Source organism: Atractosteus spatula, chromosome 11 (genome assembly GCF_055471065.1).
Source record: "Atractosteus spatula isolate fAtrSpa1 chromosome 11, fAtrSpa1.hap1, whole genome shotgun sequence".
NCBI lineage: Eukaryota > Metazoa > Chordata > Actinopteri > Semionotiformes > Lepisosteidae > Atractosteus > Atractosteus spatula.
In genome coordinates, this window is record NC_142716.1 from 7,413,834 (window position 1) to 7,428,594 (window position 14,761).

The 14,761-nt window shown below is 37.8% G+C and overlaps 1 protein-coding gene across 1 annotated transcript in view; it reads left to right on the forward strand.

Annotated features, from left to right (window-relative positions):
• Nucleotides 1-13,258: 13,258 nt before the first annotated feature.
• The window catches only part of lamc1 (laminin, gamma 1), a 76,646-nt gene continuing 75,143 nt past the window's right edge, over nucleotides 13,259-14,761 (forward strand). Inside the window, exon 1 of the mRNA XM_088927119.1 lies at nucleotides 13,259-13,889. Coding sequence (XP_088783245.1) covers nucleotides 13,517-13,889 — 373 coding nt within the window. The 5' untranslated portion in view covers nucleotides 13,259-13,516. The remainder of the gene's footprint in view (nucleotides 13,890-14,761) is intronic.

The window sequence follows — 14,761 nt, forward strand, 5'->3', positions numbered from 1 at the left end:
ACTTAAATTACACTTAAGTAAAAAGTAATCTAAAACACGTTTAAGCATTTATGATTCAGGATATATCTGATTTAACCATAAGAAGGTTTGTATAGGTGTTACCTTTACAGAGATGCCTCCTAGTGAGGTTTTCAAGATATCTTTGGTCTTGAAATTGCTACAGTGGTGGATATTATTCCCCTGCAGTTCTGCAACACTTCCAGGATACAGTTCTACCCCTGCCCCCTGGAGAAAATAAATACACTCAGTTATTAAATTAGGTATATAATGAAAGATGGAGACAAGTCATTCAACATGTTACGTGACTGAAAATTAATTCAACTGTCATTAAAGGAAATTGCCTAACATTTACCTTTATAATGTTTCAGATACTTAACAGGCAGCTATGCATGTATGGCAGTATGTCTTTTAAAATGAGTTTCAAAGATGAGAGTTTTTTTGTTAGATTACCTGAGCACCAAAGATCTCGCAGTTTTTCATAACCAAAGTAGCTCCTGTCAAAACGCAGATGCCAGTCCCTTCGCACTTCAGTATGCAATTCTCCAAAGTCATTTGACCAGATTCTACTACTATAATGCCATCACAGGTCTCATGCTGAACTAAAGTTAGGTTCATCAGAGTTACATTTGAGGCTTTGGATGCAATAAAAGTGTCATGTGTTGGATCTGAAAAAATAACTGCATCTTTTTGGTTTCTAGTTCCTAAAGACAAAAAAATAAAGCGGTTGAAAAGTCACCATGTGTGCAGTGTATAGGATATATGAATTAACACAGTTCAATTAATTTGTACCTTGTATAGTGATGTCGTCTACCAAACAACTAAGTGCAGCAGCCTGATATTTTCCTGGGAAAACCATCACTATGTCTCCAGAGAAGCAGGAGTCTAGAGCTGCAGATAAACTGTCATGCTGTTGAATCAGGGTGTCAGCAGAGAGGTTCTTTATCTGCTCTTCCAAAGAAAGATGCTCCATTAAAACAGTGTAGAAGAATTTCACACAGTTCTCTTCAGTTTTGGTTATTAGTTGAAGAGCTTATTCTACACAAAATGTTAAAAGTGTAATACTGCAGTCGTTTATTTAGCAAGTTACTGAAATTGTCAAAAGAAAGTAAAGTATTAACTGATAGTTTTGACTTATGAAAACTTTTTACAAACATACCATATCAGCTGTCATTATCTGGGTAACTATATGGTTTACAATTTTTCCAGAGGCCCTTTGACCTTTTCTTCGTTTAAATATTCTGGGAAAGAATGGTCCGTGAGCCCTGTGATTAAGGAAAGAATAATTGTATAACATGCTTTTGATATTTGCTTTCGATTATGTCAGCTTGTCCCTCTTAAACCCGCTTAAAGGTTTAAGATGTTTAAAAACCTAATACAAAACATTACTTCACATAGCAAAGAAAAGCTACTATACTATAAATCAAAAGATGAATGATGTAATATGATAACTGGGGAACTAATGAAGCTCTTAAAATATAAATAAAACTCTTACCTGAGGCGCAAGTCTTCCCATAATCTTAGAAATCTAGCAAGCATTAAGATTTCATAGTGCTTTTTCCAGCATTCAACAGCTTCTATAGGTAATGGATCATCTCCAATGGTGCTCTGATACTCAGTCAGCTCTAATTGTTTATTCCTGTATTCCTCTAGGGTCTTCTTAAAGCGTGTACCAATTGGGCCTGGAATAGTCCCATCCTGAATGTCATAGTACCTGTAAAAGGCATGGATGTAAGATGTAAAAACAAAATTAAATTTCCTAACTTAATTCTATAGCTTCAGGGAGTGGGGGAAAATACAAGGAACCACCGGGGTAAACAAAAACACCAAATATATTGGGGGGGAAAGGGCATCCACATGCAAGAGCACAAGTAATGGGCTACCAAGCAAGCACACTTAACATGTTCAGATGAATCATCCTTTACTATGTTCTTGACAAACATAATGTGTGACGACTTTTAAGAACCCTACTACCCTGAGTGCTTGGTAGGGTTCCATAATGTTGTGGGGCACATTTTCCTTAGTTTGGGTGCATTTGTTCCATTAGAAGAAAAGGTCAATACTGTACATATTGTTATTTAGTGATACTCATCATCTTTACACCATGTTGTAACATTTCTTTCTTGCTGGGAGCGGTGTCTTCCAGGGTGACAATGCTGCTATCCAAAATGCATGTATGATTGCCCAACGGTTTAAGGAGCATGACATTGCTGTTGTCCATACTGTATGTTACAGCCTCAGTCACCAGATCTCAACCCAATCAAGCTTTTAATGGATATTCTGGAATGATGCCTTAATGACTCTTCTGCACCTCTGTCATCTAGCACTGAATTGACTCTTGTGGGGAAAAAAAGATGTCACATCCATTCTGCATTCCGGACTGCAGTAGATTCTGTACTACAGGATACAGAGGTAGCTCAACACCTATTAAGTGAAGTTACATTGGTGTTTCCATTTTTGCTCATTTATCTTTGTAGTTTTCATTTCTTGCTTGAATGGCAAGTGTAAAGACTCACAGCTGTAGGCGTTTCTCAATAACGCCAGCATATTCTTCACATTCCTCTTCATCATCCCAGTCTCTCCAGAGAACATCATAGAAAAACCTTGATTTGTCAAAATGTAAATTAAGTTAGAATGTTACATAACCATCTGTGTTGTAGAGAGCTGTTCTACATAGAATATTCAGCCTTCTTTAACGTGTGTTCCAATAAACACCAATAAACATCGTCTCTACAAGAAATCAAATCTGAACACTTAATTGATGTTCTGTAAAACACTGAGGAACAATTTACTAGTGTTTTATAATGATAAGAATACATCATGACAATCATTGGAATTATGTAATTTTTCAATTAATTAACAAAAGCCATTAAGGACCAATTTTATACCAATACAACTAATTTTCTCAGTGTGCTTATTAAATAAAAATCAAATACTGTACCGTGCATTTTCCAAAGCTTGGGCAATGTTTTTCATAGAACTATCTAATCCCTCTATGGGGTATACATCCAGAACTGGGACACGGTAATCATGTTCTTTCAATATTTCTTCAGCTAGCTCTCTTGGCAGGTTAGAAATATTTGAAGAAAATGGCTCCACAATGGAAACAGTGACTCGCAGAGGAGGAAGCATTTCTTGACATGACTTGCTTTTCACCTAAAAGAGTTTTTTTTACTGATTTAAGTATGCAGCACAATGTGCATTAAACTGTAAAATAAAAAATTAACAAAATACACACTATTGTAGTCGTAAAGGAGAATGTTTACCTAAACAAGTTAATTTTTTTTTCAATTGCAGGATTCTTCTTCACTTTTAATGTCTTGTTTTCACATTGATGTTTCCCCACTTGCTGTAGATAAGATATTTTACTTAAGTCTTTATAAAATGACTCGGTGACTTCAAGGTCAATTTCAGAACAACGTACCTCAACTAGAATACCAACATAAGGTATCTGGCCATCTTCACAGTTTCTAAAGAAGTACTCTGGATTTGTTTTCCATACTCCGATCCAAGAACTGTTAGTGGCAAGGTTTTTGATCAAATAGTTGCTTAGAGCTTCATCAGCATCTTCTGCCTAAACTCACATCGGAAACATACATTAGCGTTTGCAAACACAAAATAGATGTGAAATATCAGTATGAGCCGTGTTTGTGTAGCCCTACACACTAAGAGCGGAGTGTAGAGGAGAGAGGTACCAAAGATCAGATAGAGGTATGATAATAATAATAATAATAATAATAATTGCTTACATTTATATAGCGCTTTTCTGGACACTCAAAGCGCTTTACAGGTAATGGGGGCTCCCCTCCACCACCACCAATGTGCAGCCCCACCTGGATGATGCGACGGCAGCCATAGTGCGCCAGAACGCTCACCACACATCAGCTATCAGTGGGGAGGAGAGCAGAGTAATGAAGCCAATTCATAGATGGGGATTATTAGGAGGCCATGATTGGTAAGGGCCAATGGGAAATTTGGCCAGGATGCCGGGGTTACACCCCTACTCTTTTCAAGCAGTGCCCTGGGATTTGTAATAACCACAGAGAGTCAGGACCTCGGTTTTACGTCTCATCCGAAGGACGGTGCCTGTTCACAGTCTAGTGTCCCCGTCACTATACTGGGGCATTACGACCCACACAGACCGCAGGGAGAGCGCCCCCTGTTGGCCCCACTAACACCTCTTCCAGCAGCAAGCTTAGTTTTTCCCAGGAGGTCTCCCATCCAGGTACTGACCAGGCTCACACCTGCTGAGCTTCAGTGGGTGACAGACCCTCTTTTTCATGAAGATAAAGCACGTTAGGAAAGGGTTAGCAGGTAAAAACCAGCCGCCACAACTTGGAGCACTGAGCCAGTCTCTGGTATAAGATGCTCACATTGTATGACTGACGTCTGGTATTACTGTACCTTGCATTGTCCCAGAATCTGGTCGCAGTACAGGGCAGCCCTCTCCACATGGCTGAATCTGTGACTGGAGATATAAACTGGTGGCAGGTTCAGTGCTTGCTGTGTCGTCTCAGCACACCCCTCTCCCTCAGGTGACGGTGTGAGAAGCCTCCTTCGTACGGCTGTCATCGGATGGAGGCCTGGCGTCTCCGAGCCGGTTCCCACACCGGAAGCTCTGACTTCGGGGCACTGCTGTGGGGCCTCTGGTGCGTCTGGTTTCATATTTTCTCCTTCCTCCGACCCTCGCTCTTCGTTGTGGTCAGCCGTACCACCCGTTAAGGGGCCATGTTTCAGTGAGTTCGGAGAACCGTTTAAAAACATTTGAAAGCCTCTAGCGTTTTTTCTCCTCGTCGTATGCGTTCGTTGCGTCTTCCGTTGGACATAACGGCCGGCTGACGTCACAGGAACAGGCACGAGCATGACTGTGTGGCACGTGAAAAGTAAGGTACATTCGAGAAGAGAGGCTGCACCAAAATCATCAGTATTATTATTAACCACTAACCGGTTAAAACGTGTTTATGTAAAAGCCGGTACATCTTTGCACCAGGCAAGGAAGACCACCGTCCTCTTCGAAAAGTCTTTGAACGTATCCAATTAATTTTTCTGTCATTACTAATTTACAGCTGGACAGATACTGTATTCTTGCGGGGCGAGAGCCTCACAATTTAACACATCGTTTGTTCATCAGCCGAATACTGAATCAAGCTCAGAGCTTTATTGTCTCCCGAGTAAAGAGACAATAAAAGATTTTTTGAAAAAAACTTTGTGTGATTACAGTATCTGTCATGTTAACCTGTCCTTTTTTTAATTGTGTTGTTTCGCTACCTCTTTCTGTAGATTAAACATAGCGTGCTTCATAATTAGATTAGTGCCATTTAATATATTTATTAAGCAGCTTTGCGAGATACAGTTTTAGATTAAAACCACACTTCATACAGATTGTTTTAATTAGAAGCTGTAGATAACATTAAAAAATCACACGTATTTTTGAGGAATATTTTACTTTTCTGATATCCTGTTATTAGGAAATTGATAATAATACTAGGAATTACAAACTGATAGTTTTATTTTCCAATGGCATTTAACGTGTCTGTATCGGGTTGGTATTTGAACTGAAATCATACCTACACACTAGATGTCACTCTAACCTTCTTGGAATTTTATTGACTTTTTTGTTTTAAAAACAGACGTGGACATTTACCAATTTAAAATGTTTTGTTGTGGTACGTTTTATTCAGAGCAAAAGGGAATTCTGAAATGTTTCAATGTAATTTGTATTTATTCAGGGCTGTGTGGTAAATATAAATTAAATCTAATGTTCCAAGTGTATTACAAGGAAAATAAAATATTAGACAAGATTATTCAATACTTTTTTGACATTCATTTAAAGACGACAGTCCTAGTTCTAATCAACGCCATTCTATAATCAAAGCCGTTTTATAATAAGTTGATCTCAATTGTATTAATATTTACCTTTTGAAGTATTTTCCAAGAGTTTTCTTAACTTGAAATACGATTTTCACAAATACGACAAATAACTTCTCTCAAGCAAATGTAACTATCCAACAGCTTCATTTTTATAGATAACCACGTAAAACGTTAGAGCTAAAATGATCGAAAAGTGCAAGATGTGCTACGGAAATGATACGGGATAGGATCTCTTCCTCCCAGCTGTTTACCTCTGCAGCCTTTGCAAACATACAGTACATGCTCTTAGACTTGAATGACATGAAAGTACTGACGTGGAGAGAGCTCTCTAAGGAAGCCTGTTAAATTCTGTAAGATAAATCCGTTTAAAGCACCATTCATCATCTCACCCTTTATCTCTTTCGGAAGATGATAGCAGGATAGCTTGCCCCTCTAACATGACATACATAGGGGTAATTCTGGGGGCAGAGTGGGAACAGACTAAACAGTCATTGTCAAGCAATTCAGCTGGAATCAAAGCATTGTCTGATGTTGTAATACCCATCTCTAAGGACCGCTATTGTTGGGTTGAAGTTAAATAGGAAATCTGCTCTCTGCATTATCGACATGATTATTATAAGGCATTGTTATGCTTTGAGACTCTGAGGAAAAAGCTGATCTCCTTTACAATGTACTTTAAAAAAATCACGTTAAGACAGGTTTTGTCTTGCCTTCCTCCTGACACATGGATGGTATGTGAACCCTGAGACAAAAACCTTTGAGGATAATTGCACAGATGTGGGAAATTCAGAAATGGGGGCCAAATTATGGACAGTGGAGAAAATCTGGCTGTTTAGTGGGAAAAGACAGGGTAGTTTATTGTGTTGTTGGTTTATAATGACAACTCTGTGTAGGCCTATAGTATCTTAGTGTATGACATATTGTATATGCTTTGATGTTTCACTGGTACATTCTATTGGGTTGACTTAGTATTTCGATAATACCAGGAACAAAGCCATACAAAAGGACTCATCCACGTCTAATTCACTCAGGGGTGACTAGATGCATATCTTCACCAAGATGAGGCATCAGCTTCAATAACATGACTGGGTAGCTTGTTCACTTCCAAAGTAAAACTTGTCACATGTAGATGAAGCACACCAAAATGATCCCTATCCCCATTGAAATACCAGAGGTAACACACTACCTCACTGAAACAAGAATCCAACATCTATCCTTTCCTTTTGCTGTACTACTGTGCAACTGTAATTAATAAAACAGGTACTACTTATGTAAAGTAAAATACAGTAGAACCGAAGAAAATTATTGCACTTTATTAATACCACAGCATTTGATGGACATAAGCACATCAACAATCCAAATAATACTATAGTATTATGTACTATTGTACACAAAGAAGCCTTTCTTCATCTAATTATTTGAGGTTCAGAAGGAATTTTCTTAGTGTTTGGAATTTTCACAACTTTTCACAGTGTTCTTTAGAGTCTCCTCATGAGAACTGTAGACAGTATATCTTTAGATTGGTTTACAAAACCCACGGTGTATTGCAATTCACCTATTATTTAGAGTGAAGGAAGTCCAGTTAATTTGTTGTGTACAGGGAATACATTTGTGAAGATTGCTTTCCTTCGACTCAGATCCACGTGTACCGATAGCATCTCATGAGCTATAAAACAACAATAAAATGTAATTTTCCCTTAAAGATAAACCCTTTATAACTACGTGTCATCACCTAAGGAAATCTGTTTCATGTAACGCTTGAGTTAGAACTGATAATCAGAATTGCAAAGCCAGGCACTTTGTACTGAATGTATTGAAAATCATTTCGTGCTGCTTCATGAACTAAAGAGTTAGTCTTTCATTACACATTACATGATGGAGTCTCGTGAGTGTCTTAACAGTTAATTTGCATTTTCTCCACGTAGATTGATTGATCTTCGTCATCCAGCCTGGGTCATGTCTCTAGCCAAGTGCTATATTCACAAAGCTGTAGCATGTATTTGGCTTTGTAATGCTGGGAGTACAGTTAATAATAATTCCTTGCACTTACAAAGCACTTTCCTGGACACTCCACTCAAAGCCACTACCACCAATGTGTTAGCCCCACTTGGATGATGCAAAGGCAGCCAAAGTGTGCCAGTATGCTCACCACACATCAGCTATCAGTGGGGAGGAGAACAGAGTGATGAAGACAATTCATAGATGGGGATTATTAGGAGGCCAGGACACCAGGGTAACACTCCTACTCTTGTCAAGAAACACCTTAGGATTTTAATGATCACTGAGAGTCATGACCTCTGTTTTACATCTCATCTGATATTTCATCTACATCTCACCTGAAGGGCAGCATCTTTTTTTACAGTATAGTGTCCTCCTCACTATACTGGTGCAGTAGGACCAACACAGACCACAGGGTAAGTGCCCCCTACTGGTCCCACTAACACCACTTCCAGCAGCAACCCTTTAACTTTACCAGGAGGTCTCCAGGTACTGGCCAGGCTGCTGAGCTTCAGTAGGCTGTCAGTTATGAGTTGTGAGTTTCAGGGTGATGTAGCTGCTGCCAGTTAAGCTTAGTGGGTTAGGGTTTCAAAATCAGTGACCCTGTATGAACACCTGTGTGTTTAGAGACCTGTGATATCACAGTATAAAATCATGAAACAACTGTGGATTCTATTTAAAAAAAAACATGGAACTATAAACAAAAATGCTACTGGGTAACCATTGACCATTTTTCATTATGAAGCTAGAATACAGTATATGAATATTTTGTAATCAACTCCCTGATAAAATTATGCAGTCTTATTTGTCACTTCAGATCACATGTGTGTTCTTAAATAGGCTTGTTTTATGACTATATACTCTCATGTTAGTAATATGATACCCAGAAGAATTTATGTTATCCAGTTGCAGACATAAATGTTTATTTTTAGCCATGAGTCTCTGTCAAGCTGTGTTTTTTTTTTCTGTGAAGAAGTTGTCCACTTTTTGCATTTAGATTTGGAAAAAAAAAACAAATGCTATATAAACGGGATGTAAGACAATGTTTACAATTCTGGTATCCATGTTCCCAGAAACAACACTTTTATGTGAAAAAGTTCTCTTCCCTGTCTTGTGCACATCTGTTTGTGTTTTATTAATGAATGTGTACTTAAATGCTTAAATTGAAATCATTTCCTTCAAAAGGACTGCGAGTCAGTTTAAAATGCCAATGGTGAAATTAAACAGCTGGACTATAACAGGCACTATCTTGTTTTCCACAAAGATTCCCCCAAAGCTAGAACAACATACAGTACAGGGATGAGTATCAGACTCCTTTAATATCTGCAATGTAACATTAATCGTATTACACAGAGGTTTACATTCATAAGGGATTTTTGTAGTGCTTCTATGGCACCCAAGTGAGCAGAAAGGATGCTATCTTGAGGATCATTTTTAAAATCTTGCATGCTGACTCTCAGAGCATAATTTTAGCATCAGAGATGTGAATCATTCTGTGGGCTGTTATCACTGTGGTTATCCTGGTGCCCCAGTGACTGGGTGTAATATTCTTGTAGACTACCATAAGTGCAGGAATGATGTAAAGAACCCTTTTTTTACATCTAAGTTGGATCACTCAGAAGGCCCAGTAGTTTATTTCTGGAAATATTATGAGTATCACCAAGAATATAAATATTTTCTGTCCTTTATCATGATTATGTATTTTGTTGTGTGTTTATTCCTTGATCGTTTGACACTTATTTGTTCAGAATGAGTTAAACTGTTCTTTGTTTGGTATCTAACATGTGATACCCTCTTAATTTCACCTTGTATCATTGGGTCCTTTTACCACTGTTAATGTTGAAGCAGCCATATGGGTTGACTTTGTCAATACCCTTCAGCATGTTAAATACTGTGCCTTCCAAAGTTATTGAGTGATGGAAAGTTACTGTCTGATGAAAGAGGGAAACTGCAGATGCTCCAAAGAACACCATCTCATCTGTGAAGCATAATGGAGGTAAAGTCATAGGCTAAGAATACATTACTGCCTTTGTAACCAACTTATTTGTCTTTGAGGATGATGTTGCTGATAATGACAGTGGCAGAATGAATTTACCGTACTTAAACAGTTGATCTACTTATGTAAAAGAAAAGAATTCCATGGTTATTAGGTGAGACTTCACCTTGCAGTAGGACAATGACCAAAAATATAGCCACTGCAATCTTAGTCTAATCAAATCTCCATTTTTAAATCCAAATGAGCAGGCATATTACATGCTGAAAAAAAACCGAAGTCAGAAAACACAAGACTAGACAACAACTCAAAATGGCTATAACAAAGACTTCGCAAAGCAACTTAAATGATTACACAAAGTGTTTGGTTAGCTTCGGTTAGCTCAGTGGGTCACAGACTTCATGAAGTAATTGCCTCAAAGGCATAAGAAACCAAATACTGACCTGAATTTACTTTGAAAGAATGTGTTCCAATAGTTAAGGTCACTCAAAATCACTAGAGATAGTGATTTTGAACAGGATATTTTTTCTTATTCTAATATGATGAAACGCATGCCTGGTATCACCCCTCAAAAAATGGATATTATTTTGTACTTCTCATTCTTATTAATCTCACAATCACCAATACAAATTGCTTCACTGTAAAGTAAAAAATAACAGTTTTGATTTTGCTGTCTCAGTAGTTTTGGAGAATACTCTACTTGTATTGCCAAGTCTTCTCAAAGGCTTCTCTATTGAAGACAATTCTTTAAGTAGAGGGGCTCCAGCTGTGGTCCTGAACAGCCATTGTATACAGGATTTCAGTTTGGCTGGGCTTGTAATGACCTGACTCAGTTCATTATTGTCCTAATTGGACAAACCTCTTCCAACTCTTCAGGTGTTGGTACTTTAGGAGCAGCAGTTTCACTGGCTCTCCAAGACCAGGACTGGAGACTTCTGATTTGAAGTCAGGAATTAATCTTGTCTTTCTTTGAACCTATTCCAGAGCCAAAATCTCCTTCTTGTAATTCTGCAACCAACATCTTAAATCTATTCTTTAATTTCCTTGATTTCATTTTCACTCTTTCAGATTCATCCTCTCCTACAGCTTATTACGTTGTGAATACTGTTGGCATTTTTTTATTATGACTAATGCCATTTTATAAACGGTTTTTAAAATGATGAGCTCATTCTTATTGTTTGGTGCAGTATTGTAATTTTACAACACAACTGTAATTATTGTCAATGCACTAACCATCATACAAAGTACGTGGTATAACCTTCATTTGTCCCACACACTGTACAACACAATACACAATTATATACCTATGCAACTGCCAGGTTCATTAAGCGTCTAGTTAAATATAATGTTCTGCCACCAGTTATTTTACAGACAATTTTAACTCTGCTTAGGAGGCAAAAAATAACAAAAGCTGCTATTATAGTGCATGTTTTCCTTTTGCTGTTTTGCTGAAAGAATATACTTTCATGCTTATTATCATCAGATATCATATTACAAATTATCCATATAGCAATTTATTTTTTGTGTTGTCGCGTTTGAGTGGTATATGAAAGTTCTTTCTTCTCATTACAAATGAATTCAAGAATGATTACTAAATTAATTCCAGTTGGCATTACTATATATATATATGTTTAAATCAGTCCTCTTTCAAAAATGCGTGCTCTTATTAAGGCATTGAAGGGAATCATGTAATATCTTCTTTGTCTTTATTTGTATAATTATTCGGGAGAATTCCCCAGAGGAAAAAAAAAGTGTTGTGGAAAAGCGTGCCAGGTGCATTTGAAAAACATCGTGTTTAGACATGTATGGTTAAGCCTGGTTTGTCATAATATGAAAAATTGAATCAACATATGTATTTTAAGATTTGTATTGCGTGCGCACATTATCATATTTTCTTTGTGTAGACTGATTTCATGACAGTGTTATTGATCATTTACTGTAGGATTTTAAACTGATAATTTTACTATTTAAGCTCTTTCTATTACCGTCTAATAATGTAAACCTAAATGAAAAAGAAAACCATTTACTCTTAACAATGGAATGAACCGACTTTATTTTTATTTAGTAGTTTATTAAATTAGGTTGTTGCTTTTTAACACATTCTATCAAAACACAGGGGAGCTAGTTAAAGAGTTAATACTACTTGTCAACTGATGTTTATACGGTTCTGAATTCTTTTGGAAAAAATACATTAAACTTTTTTTTTAAAGAGAACATTTCAGTTCATTGAAGCTTGACTTCAGCGATACTATCAGGTAAGTTCTTGTACAGAACAATCTGATAACTCTGACTTGGACCTTTCAGAAGCGGGGGGGGGGGGTATTTAATGTGGGATTATATTATATAAAATGTGACGAATAAAGTTATTATTGTTGGTGTTTATAATCTGGTTTATGTCTATGTATTTAGATAAAAGATCCAATAATAACAACAAATCAAGTTATAAAAATATTTTGATAGTTGTTTCAATATCCCATTTAATTTAGACATTAGTGGGGCTTAAAAGTTAAGTGGAAGACCAGAAAAGCGCCGCCACCACTTTCTGAAAGGACATTGTTCCAAAAAATTGGTTTTCCGTTGTAAAGCAAAGATTCCGAAGTCGGCCGCTCTGACCAAAAGCTATATATGATTTTTGGTCTACCTTCTTATCATGGTTAACAAAATTTAAATGAAAGGATGTCAGATTAAGGTACCAGTCTAAAGCTTCTATTTACAAATGTTGATAAAACACTGAAGGAATTTATATACAGTACCTAAAGGAATACTTTTTGTTTCACTATCTTATTTAAAATAATATTCAGCTGGTCCTGAATGAAACCTTATATTGACGGCTCAAGTGACCCTTTGTGAATCTCATTTTTGAGATTTCTTAGCTACTGAGTCAGTTTATGCTTTTAACAATTTTAAGTTTCAAAACAAATGGCATTTTTTCCTTTAGACATAGTTTATGTGATGCACACATACATTAACGTATAGTTGCTAATGTAATTTGTTCTTCAGTTAAAATGACCTGTAGTCATTGTAACCGTATGTATTAAAAGAATATAATTTGCATTGAGACAGCTCAATGTTACATAGAACTCTTCCCCTTGTAACCGACTGACCACCGCTATGGGGTTTTTGAAGACGTTAACCAGCGGTGAGGGAGAATTCTGCTTCTGCCCTAAAAACTTTCGTCGAGTTTAAGTCTATAATATTACCATTAAGACTCCTAAAACCGCACACCTCCCACCTACTGAATTATTTCGAGTTGGGGGCGCTCGAGTCTCAGGCTTCGCGGCTTTTTAAAGAGTCTGTAGCCCCTCTGAGCGTCACCCCCAGGCGGAAGTGGTTGTGATTTTTTTTTTCCACGTTTCTTTTGACTTGCGCACTGCCTACGAGGGTGTAGTCTGTTCGCTGCGCTTTTTTTTCCCCCCTTCCCTGCAAACTTTTTTTTTCCCATGGCGCTGGCCGCATCTAACAAGTTCTGAGTTTCAGACTTCGGAAGCGAGAAGAGAGGGAAGGAAGGAAATTGCAGGAGCTGGAGAAGGAACAAATCCAAGGGTTGTCTCGGTTTTTAGTTTTTTTTTGAAATAAAAGTTTGCAACTGCGAAAGGTTGCGGGCTTTTAAAATTTTTTTATAGCCTTTTGCTATTTTTTTTCCCTTAGAATTTCAAAATGCATTGGTTTACTAAAGTTTTAACTATATTGACTTGCTTGGCTTCGTGCAGCAACGCTGCAATGGATGAATGTACTGACGACTTGAACCGTCCCCAGCGCTGTATGCCGGAGTTTGTTAACGCAGCTTTCAATGTTACTGTTGTGGCCACCAACACTTGCGGGTCTCCACCCGAAGAATACTGCGTGCAAACCGGGGTGACGGGAGTCACCAAGTCCTGCCATATCTGCGATGCCAGGGACCCCAGGCTGTATCACGGCGCTGTCTACCTCACCGACTACAACAACCAGGCGGACACTACCTGGTGGCAAAGCCAGACAATGTTAGCTGGCATCCAGTATCCCAACTCAATTAACCTAACCCTTCATCTTGGTAAGAACCGCCGTTGTGTTCCAGTGTTAGGCAGCTTCGGAACATCAGATTACCTGTAGAATTGCAAATCAATGATCTAACATTTAGTATGAGTTTAATTTCAGTTCCACCTCCTCCACCATCTCCAGGAAATCCGTGTTTCCCACTACAGAAACACATAAAGGCGACTCGACGCTTTTTTTTTTAAAGTGTCATCTCGATGAAGCTGCCTTGTTCGTCGAGTGTTTCCCTTGGGTGGTGATATATATTTTTTTAATCTGTAATGTTGAATCGAGAGTTTTGTTTTTGTTTTTGGAAGTTGCTACATGCATTTCGCGCAGTGAATGCTATTGTAACGTGTTAAATATAATTTACCCCCATGAGATGTGAGCAAAGATCAAAACGCTGTCGGATCCGCTTCAAAAGGACCCTAGAGCTCATGGTACGTTTCTTAGGCGTTGACTTACAATCAGTTGGACCACTGGTATTGTAAAAACACAAGGAAATTCAGTTTTGATCCCCGTCCCTCAAAAGTACACTAAAGGCCAAAAAAGTGATTCTCCAAGGCTTTTATCGGATGAAAGATCCTGCGCATTTCTCTTTGAGGACGGGAGAGATCTAGGTTTATCTCTCTTTTTTTTGCTGCGTGAATCCTACAGACTCCAGAACTCAAGGAGAGTCATTAAACAAAACAGTAAAATGAAATTTAACCACAGTGTAGTTAATCTTTTACTGCCTCGTAGTTCATGCACTTTTCTCCCACCGTTTACTCAACGCTAGTGATTAAAAAGTGTTCATCGTAGCAAACTACAGTATTAGGTGCTGAACATGAGCGAAGTTTGCTAAAATAACCCAGTTGAGTCTTACATTGTAGTGAAATTAATCCGGTCTCT